This window comes from Sceloporus undulatus, chromosome 3, assembly GCF_019175285.1.
Source record: "Sceloporus undulatus isolate JIND9_A2432 ecotype Alabama chromosome 3, SceUnd_v1.1, whole genome shotgun sequence".
Lineage (NCBI taxonomy): Eukaryota > Metazoa > Chordata > Lepidosauria > Squamata > Phrynosomatidae > Sceloporus > Sceloporus undulatus.
In genome coordinates, this window is record NC_056524.1 from 26,834,512 (window position 1) to 26,844,301 (window position 9,790).

A 9,790-nucleotide genomic window follows, 5' to 3' on the forward strand; every position below is an offset into this window, starting at 1 on the left:
ATTCACGTCTCCAGAAAGAAGCTGACTCAGCACCCCATGCTCCAGGCCTCAGAATATTTATTCCTGAAGCTGTGTGTCAGCAACAACCACAAGATGTTCTCTGGCCACACTTCCCTAACAGCTGAAAATTCCCCACTCTGTTTACAAACAGAGAAACTGGTGGGTGATGGGCAGATTGAATGCACCAGGAGCTTGCCAATAGCACACCTCCCCAGATGTTTCTCTTTCTGCCGCCGTTTTGCCAAGCTGGCCATTTTGCATCCACAGCATAGTCCCAGACCTAACATTGTTCTTGAACTCTGTAGGATGAAAATGGCAATCACCTTAAAAACAATGGAGAATGTTTAAGAAAATTCTGGAGAGCGGCCTTCTATGGTCCTGAATCAGTTGTCCGGTCAAGTTAGAGTAGAACTATCAAATCAATGGGAACTTGGCTAAATTAGCATTTATGTAAACACCACTGATTCAATTGGTTTGCTCTAATTAACTAATTAGATTTTGATCAGTGTGGAAGAACAAGAAACATCTTTCAAGAATTTTCTACTTAACTCTACTCTCCATCCCCTGCCACATTTGCACTGTGCCACAGGTTAATAATCTTGAAAGGGCAAAGATGGTTTCATCTAAAGACAACCAGCAAATCATTCTAGATATGACAGGATGATGTGATCCCATCTAGCTTTATGGAGAAAGGGACTGTTAGAAGATCTCAGCACCTGTATTGGTGCAAATGTACAGAAAGATAATCAGTTTTCGAAAAACTCAAAGCTGACAGCTTGTCAAAAGGAATAGCCTTGAAAAGAGTCTGGTTCTAGGGGAATCTCAGGTATCTGCTATGGAGAGGCAGTAAATTGGTCTAGTATTTTAAGGTATATCACACACATGCTAACATACTTCAATTCTTTGGCGGCCCACCATCATCAAAACAGAAAGAATAAGCCTGCAAGGTAAATCTTAAAGAAGCAATGGAAGGTACACTCTGGGCTAAAGTTGGGAAATAAGTGGGATAGAGACACAGGGTATCAATATCATATCAATAATTGCATGACTCCTGAATTTCTTAAGTAGCGCAAAAAGTTGCCTCCTTTGTACCAGATAAGAGAAAAATAATTTTGGTTGGCTCTGGGTTCTGAAACCATTGCCCATCAACTATAAATAATTTTTAAAATCTGCTAGTAGTTACCAGTAATTCCCTGTTTTCGCTTACTCTATAACTTATTGAATAACATCTGCAGGTACTAAATCAGAGAGAGTAGCAAGAAACAAATCCTTTTTGAATTGTGGTGCCCAGAACTGGACACAGGATTCCAGGTGGGGCCTGACCAAAGCAGTATACTGTGGTACTATTACTTCCCTTGATCTAGACACTATACTTCTATTGATGCAGCCTAGAACTGCTTTGGACTTTTTAGATGCAGCATCACACTGTTGACTCATGTTCAACTTGTGGTCTACTAGGACTTCACATGTAGTCCTGTTAAGCCAGGTTTACCCCATCCTATATCTGTGCATTTGATCCCCCACCCCCTGAGTGTAGTATTTTACATCTGTCCCAGATGAAATTCATTTTATTAGTTTTGAATTTTGATATTGTCCTCTGGGGTGTTAGCTACTCCTCCTAATTTGGTGTCATCTGCAAATTTGATAAGTATGCCCCCAATTTTGTCATCCAAGTCATTGATAAAGATGTTGAATAGCATTGGGCCCAGGACAGAGGAAAGGAGCCGTTGTTGAGCATCCTTTGGGTTCGGCCAGTCAACCAATTACAAATCCATGTAACAGTTACCTTACCTAGCCCACATTCTACAAGCTTGTTTGCAAGAAGGTCACGGGGAACCTTGTCAAAAGCCTTACTGAAATCAAGATATACTATATCCATAGCATTCCCTTCATCTACCAAGCTGGTAATTTTATCAAAGAAAGAGATTAGGTTTGTCTGGCATGACTTCTTTCTCTGAAACTCATGTTGACTTTTTGTGATTATGGCATTGCCTTCTAGATGCTCACAGACTCTCTGTTTAATGTTTAATGATCTGCTCTAGAATCTTTCCTGGTATAGATGTTAGGTTAACTGGACGATAATTGTTGGGATCCTCCCCCCCCCTTTTTTTTTTTTTAATATGGGGACAACATTTGCCTTCCTCCAGTCTGCTGGGATTTCTCCTGTTCAGGATTTCTCAAAGATTATTGCCAATAGCTCTGAGATTACTTCTGTCAGTTCTTTTAAATACTCTTTAATGTTGTTAATCGAATTCATGTAGATTAACCAGGTATTCCTGTACTACCTCTTTACTTATTCTGTGCTGCATTTCACCTACTCCATCATCTGCTCTATTTTCCCCAGGTTAAGGAGCCTTTTTCTTTTGTGAGAAGACTGAGGCAAAGTAGTTGAGTAGCTCTGCCTTTTCTTTGTCCCGTTAGCATTTCACCATCTTCTCTATGCAGCACCCTTACCATTTCCTTCTTCTTCCTTTTCCTACAGATCTTTTTATTGTTGTTAACCCCTCTAGCAAGCCTGAGCTCATTCTGCGCTTTTGCCTTTCTGACTTTATCCCTACATGTGCTAGCTACGTGTTTGAATTCCTCTTTGGTGATTTCCCCCTTTTCCATTTCTTATACAGGTTCCATATAAACAAACAAACATAAATCTTCATTTATATACCACTTCATACTGAACTAGCAGTGTCTAAGCGGTTTACAACTACAGTATAAGCTAATTATAAATATAAAACCTAGCTCTGTTGAAAGTTCTTTAGTCATCCATCCTGGTTTCTTCATTTTCCCATTTTCCCTCCTCACTGGAACTATTTGAAGTTATGCCTCTAGTATCTCCCTTTTGAGAAACTCCTATCTGTCCTGAACTCCCTTCTTTTTTCTTTTTTAGTATTTCTGACCATGGGATCACCTCCAGTATTTCTCTAAGTTTATTGAAATCAGCTCCCCTAAAGTCTAGAATGCGTGTCTGACTATGCTTGGCTTCTCCTTTCCATAGTATAACAAACTCTAGGAAAACATGATCACTCCTATCTAAGGATCCCACCACTTCCATCCCATTAACCTGACCATCCCTGATGGTTAGGATAAGATCTAAAAAAGCTGATCCCCTTGTTGCCTCCTCTACCTTTTGGATCATGAAATGGTCTTCCCGGCATTTGAGGAATTTGCTAGACCTTAAAGTTTTGGCTGAGTTTAACTTCCAGCAAATATCAGCATCACTGAGGTCATCCATCACTACTACATCTCTCCTTTCTGAGTATGTAGTCATCTGTTCTAGAAAGGCACTATCCAATCTCTCAATCGGATTTGGGGTCTGTAGCAGATCCCACAAAAACACCCCCATTGCTTCTGTTCCCTTTAATTTTTATCCAGATGATCTCCACCTGACTTCTAGGATTTAAGTCTAGGATCTCTTCGCAGCTGTAAACATCCCTGTTATATAATGTTGCTACTCCTCCTTTCCTGTTTGGCCTATTTCTCTTTAAAAATTATACTCCTTTATTACTACATTCTAATCATGAGACCCATCCCACCAGGTTCAGTGATGCCCTTTCTATTGTATTTTGTTTGCTTGCTAAGAATTAACTTAAATGTTAATACCACCCTATGATATTCTAATGAGAAAATGAATAAAAGTTTCTTGCACAATCTCCCATATGCTCAGATAAACAATGGCTGAAAACATATGGCCTGTGGGCGTCCTTGAGCATAGAAAACATAATTTTTTGGGCTAGGAAACTTTCGATAAAACACAGAAAATCACAGAAAATCTCAATGTGGTTGGATTTTTTCTTTTAAAAGATCACATATCTGAGTCTCCACATTTCCAATAAAATGTCATAACGCATTTGGTGCCAGGATAGTAGCCTTCCATCTGCAGCATTAGATTTCTCTCTCCCCCCCCCCCCACCTCTCCATGAAAAGCCTATTTGCTTTTTTTTTTTTGAAGGTGGGTGTTTGCTGCTTCTCTGGGACATCAACTTAGCTCCAGGTAGATTTAAGTAATAGGGAAGGTAAGGGAGGTCTATGTCAGTTAATGACCAAGAGTAGAAGAAACGAAGAAGTTGTACTAGTAGTAGTTGGAGGGGGAGTAAATTTCAAGTCTGAAACTCCATGTATATATACACTGGTTCCCCAAGAGCTCTCCAGTTATAGAGGAATGATATGGCAGAGTAGGGATAGTTAGCAGAAAGGGATTGAATAATAACTATCTGTTATTATTGAGACAGATATTGAGCTCACTAACAGTTAAATGGTTACCTTCCTACTAATGTTCCCTTATCTTTGATGTGTACACCCCATATTTTGGTTGGTAATGTTACTTATGAACTACATGTGAAAACACCATGGATCATGCAATTTTTATTCCCTATTCTCTTCTGAGGAAAAGTTATGAAAGACAAGTGTTTACAGCAACACAACAAAATCTTACTGCAACGTATTGCAAGGTTGGGGAATGTGTGGCTCCCCATATGTTATCAACCATAGTATAACCAGTAATGAGGGAAGATAAGTTGCAGCCCTCTGGTAATTTCTGCAGCCTCTTCCTATCACCAATTACCAACATCAGCAAAATTGCTGATATGGTCAACCAAAAATATAGATGTGTCATCAAAATTTGGCAGTACTGCAAGCTGGACCCATTCTCCCCCCCCCCCCCCCCCCCCCCCCCTTTAAAAGGAGATGCTTTGTGCTTGGTTCTAATATTCTCACGCAATATCCACAGAGCACTACCTCTGTTCTGGCTAAATTTCAGTAACAACATTGGTGCCAGCAGCAATCTCTGTAACATCCACCAGTGTTCACAACTGCATGTTCCAAAGGATGCAGTTTTAACTGTATTAGCATTAGCTTCAGGCAGCATATGATCAGACTAGAATTGTATGTCTCAAATTGTCTGGATCTGTGTATACAGCAAGGTTGCAAGATCTACAAAAGGAATACCTTCTTTGATTTTCAAATTAGTCCTTCAGCAAATATTTACTGTTCACCAGAATAGGTCAGCAAGCATAGCTACCATAACAGTACTGGATGCTGCTCCCATTTGGCTCACAGATTTTCAGTAAGGCAAACACAAATAATATCAAGATGGTAAGATTTAGGACTAGTTAATGGAAGTCAATCTCTGTCTGGCATATACCACTTCAGACCACTGATAAGCAGTATTTCAATCCATTAACTAAAAAAAAAAAAAAAAAAAAAAAACCCAACTGAATATAAGAAAATGCTTTCATATGTTCTTGGACTCAAACCCTCTCCTTTCTGACCATTGGACATTCTGTCTGTGGCTGATGGCAGCTTGAGTCCAGCAGTGTCTAAAAGGACCACAGGCTCCCCATCCTTGCCATAACATCTAGTTTTCTATTTGTATCAGGTGTGCTTGTGCATGTGTCCCTGGAAAGACATAGAAAGAGTGCACACATAAGTGCACATTTCACCACATACCTACCAGCAGGCTGAATTGCTTCAGCCAAAACCAAGCCAAAAATTGCACACAAGTGCCAGTATGCCTCTACTGGATTAGAAGTCAGATTCTTTACTATTTAACCATCACACATGGTTGACTCAGCCTCCTTATAACAATTGGTCACAATGACATCTATCACGAAGATATAAATGTTTTCAAGTTAGCTGGGTAGAAGATTCATGGATTGAAATCTCTGTGTTGAACCTCATGCCACAAGTGGGTGAAGTAAGTCCAACGCAAATATCACAAAGAAGAGTATTATTTGTTCAGTTGTTCTCATCCCATCACATTTACAGAGGAATGTTAAGTTTACTGCAAGATACATATACACATCACCACCAGCACCCATGTCATCCAAAAAGCTGAGCAGCTTTTTCTGCAAGTACAAAAATACACATTTATTTCAGAACATATACAATAGCAAAAATTTATCAAGATATATTATACAATCTCAAAGCATTTTTAAGATAATGCATTACTTTCAATATATTATAACAAAGATGATTTCGATGCTATAATACAATTACAGAAGTTCTGTCTGCCACACCATCACCACTAAGCTGTAATGCCATTTGACATCATCATCATTAAGAAAGTATTCACAAATGAAACAAAAAAGAAATGTCCAAATGGAGCACAATAAGGTGACACACAAAGGTTGGAATTTTTAAATTACAGAAAGGTCAGGATTTATGCTTCATTTAAAAGCTTTCTTCTTTTGCTGAAAGAGTCAATGACAAACAGTTGAACAGCTGCCTCATAAAACATACAAAAACATTAAAAGTTCTTTCCATGGAGGAAAATGAAATGGGCCATCAGCTTCAAAACAGCAGTACTATACCATTAACTATAGAGGCACAGGCTGATCTCACATACTACATCCGAATCACAGTGGACACAAAACGTATGCATACAATGTTTCAAACATACAGGAGTGGTTTAGAGAAAAAGTGTATAGTAAGCACATAGAAAAGTGTTTGCAAGTATTTTAAAATCAAATGCTCCTCTTGAAGGTTTCTCAGATATCAGGAATTGTCTCTGAAATCACACAACTATATTTGGAAAAGTAATTCTGATAATCCTTCAAACAAAATGAATTCTGTTAAGTCCCTGATGAGAATATATCCTCCTGGGATATGAAACCGAATAAGGTTCAATTGAAATAAAATTCTTTTGACAGTGGCTGCTCAAACATACGATTCCTCTGTGAAAATTTTTTTGTCCATTTCCTCAAATTTGGGGTCACCATACAGCTTTTTCAGTTTTTTTGTTTTGCTGGCATCAGCTCCATTCTGTGGTGTGGGGAAACTATTGTTTGAAATGGACTGAAAAGAAAGGTCATTCTCAGCTTCGGTGAGGATTGGAGAGGCAGCACAGAATTCTCTTTCAGAACTGGCATCTGTAATCTTGGATGCTTGGCTGGACAAAGATTTGTCATTCTTGGAAGGTACAGCTTTATGGCCTGCAATCTCTGTGAAATGTGCAGATTTACTTAAGTTTTCCTCAGTGACACATTGACATGCAGCATTAAGGACAGCATTGGGTTCAGTTTTAAGTTCGTCTCTTGCATTAAAACAAGAAGGCTGTCGTTTATGAGAAGGAAAAAATGAAGAGCTTTCCTCCTCTTCCTCTTCCTTGCTTTGCTCTGCCAAAAGCTCTAAGGCCTTCAGGCGTTTATCCTTCACCTCCACTGGACAAAATGGAAGGCCAGTGAATTGCCCAGCACCCTGAGGAGGACAGCTTTCCTGGTCCACTGACAAAACAGTAACCTCATTTGCAAAAGAACTAACCATATTCTGCTGTTGCTTCTGACACAAATTACTCTTGGATGTATCCACAGGAGATGCTTGTGACTCCAGAGTTATTTTAATGGAACTGTTCTTTTTCTCTTCCTGCTTAGAGGCTTTGTCTTTTTTCCTCAGAGTCCAACTTTTCATGGTGGAAGCTCCACTTTTTAACCAGGTGCTGGGATGGAGAGTGACAGGGCTTTTATGAGGAGGCCATTCCAGGCTCTCTTTCTTAGCACATACCAAACTGCTATTGTGACCAGTGCTAGGAGAAGAGCCAACACACGAGAATGGGTTAAAATCAGGAGAAACCTCTCCATACTTCCTCTGTGAGTGAAATGTGCAGTCCAGAGGAGAGGAGGTCTCAGTTGGGGTAAACACAGAGTAGTCTGAAAACTGGGAAAAAGCACTATCCAGAGAGCTCATTGAAGATCCTGAAGGAGAAGTACCAGGAGACGACAGGCTAGAACAGCTAGTCCTTGAGCAAATGTTCAACCTGAGTGGAGGTGGTGGGAGAAGACAGTTAGATATCTCTTTCTTTTCACTGGTGTGGCTTTCAGGACTATCCTTGCCCACGTCTATTCCCATTACCACACTCTGGTTCATAAGTTTTTGGCCTTCCACTTGAAGTGAACGAAGCTGCTTAAGATAGTTTTCATCCATGTGGGACAGAACAGCATCACAGCTGGCTTTGCGCACAGCAGTTTCATGAAATCCACTGAGTGGTGTAAAGTTGGAGGCAAGAAGGCCAATGGTGGGTTCAGAGCAGCGTCTGTGCCTTCTTGAGCTTTTGTGAACATCTGAGATGGTTGTTGATGAGTAGCCTGACGTGATGGAACATAAAGACTCATTTTCAGAGTGTTCCCGTGATGGTGATTTGTGATGAAAACCAGCTGAAATGGATACTGGCTGGGATTTGGCTGGCAGTTTGATTTGAGGTACTTCTGATTCAGGTGGGTCCAAATCACAATCACTCAGGGTCAAAACAGAGTCCCTACTCCTGTTTTCGTGACCCCATTTTTTGAGGAGGTTGTTAAATGAGGAGTCTGCACAGTCATTCAGTTCGTTATCCAAACTGTCATAGGAGGAGTCATTCAGATGAAAAGAAGAAAGATCTGTAGGAGTATGAAATAGGTGTTAGCACACCCAGAGGTATCACCAGTTCAATCAAAAACAGCACTACTTAATTTTAAAAAACACACTTTTTATTTACAAGTTGTCAGAACCCAGCATGCTTCACAACTCTTAATCTATATTTACGTATCCTCAGAGCCATCCTGCTAAAGGCCAGTGAGCTTCATGCATTTTTATCCCAGGAGTCTCACACTCAAATCACAAACTCTCTACTTCCCTATACCCACTGAGATCTGAAGGCCAAGTTACAGTCAGCACTGCACTGAGATAGACTTCCCAGAGAGAACAAGTGAAATACTAGAACATTTCTTCTTTCCTTGTTATTGTTAATTTACTTTACCTGAACCATCTTCTCTGTTGTCATTTTTGGGTACCACATCTGCAAAGATGGAAGTAAAGTCTTCTCCAAAAATCCTGCAGCAATTTTCAATTAGAAATTGTACAAGAATGGAAACCTGCAACCAAAGAAGAACAATGTGACTTATGTCAAAAACATGGATGTTGTTGGGGAATTTAAGACAGAGCAGATGCTGCCCATGTACCAATTTGGCTGTGCCATTGTTAGTGAATCAAGCAGAAGCTTTTTTCTTTCCCTCTATCATATTCTGGGATTTATGCAACTCATTCTTTATTATTTTAGTGTTCTCTGTTGTTACAGAATGTGCACTTTTGCAAATCCTACCTTTAAAAATAACCTTTACATATAGCATGATACATATTAATAATGCACAGTTTTTAAAACAAACAAGGCTTCCTTCCCGCTAGTCCCTACTGTTTCCTTGGCACAAAACAAGCTCTTTCCAAAACTTCTTCCTCTTCTGCTTAGCATTGGAACATTTTCACTGTCTGCCTCCTGTTAGCTGTGTGTGATCCTATTATTGTGCCAGTTCTTTTTCTCCCACACAAATCCTCCTAGTACAACCTGTTTATTCTAGGCTGCCTCCCAAGATAGGACTGGAATCTGAAAATGTCCTACAAGAAATATTGGTCACATCAGAAGAGAAGGAGGAGAAGGGATGATTATTTCTCTTGATTTTATAGCACCCAACCAAAATCTTAACTTTTTAAACAATTTCAATTTATACAATGGAAAATGAGCACAGAAAACATATGCACAGAAATCACAACACAACACAATACAACACAAAACCCTCTCTGGACACTGAAAGCAGCACATGAAGAACCCAATCCCTCTCTCCAAAAACATGCAAGGAGCTGTTTTTGTGGGAAAATATTCATCCATGTAACCTCTTGCTTGCTATGAAAAGCTTTCCTGCTTGATTCTGCAAACTGTACAGAACTGGCCTTAAGATGGTTGGTAAAATCTGCCTAAGCATCCTGTATTCAGAGACCAATAATAATAATAATAATAATAATAATAATAATAATAATAATAATAATAATA

General features: G+C 39.5%; 1 protein-coding gene across 6 annotated transcripts in view; it reads right to left on the reverse strand.

Annotated features, from left to right (window-relative positions):
- Positions 1-5,778: 5,778 nt before the first annotated feature.
- The window catches only part of ARHGAP20 (Rho GTPase activating protein 20), a 118,535-nt gene continuing 114,523 nt past the window's right edge, over positions 5,779-9,790 (reverse strand). For all 6 annotated transcript variants that reach the window (XM_042460162.1, XM_042460164.1, XM_042460166.1 and 3 more), the window contains exons 14-15: positions 8,726-8,840; positions 5,779-8,366 (exon numbers count right to left, since the gene is read on the reverse strand). In XM_042460162.1, coding sequence (XP_042316096.1) covers positions 6,652-8,366; positions 8,726-8,840 — 1,830 coding nt within the window. In that variant the 3' untranslated portion in view covers positions 5,779-6,651. The remainder of the gene's footprint in view (positions 8,367-8,725; positions 8,841-9,790) is intronic.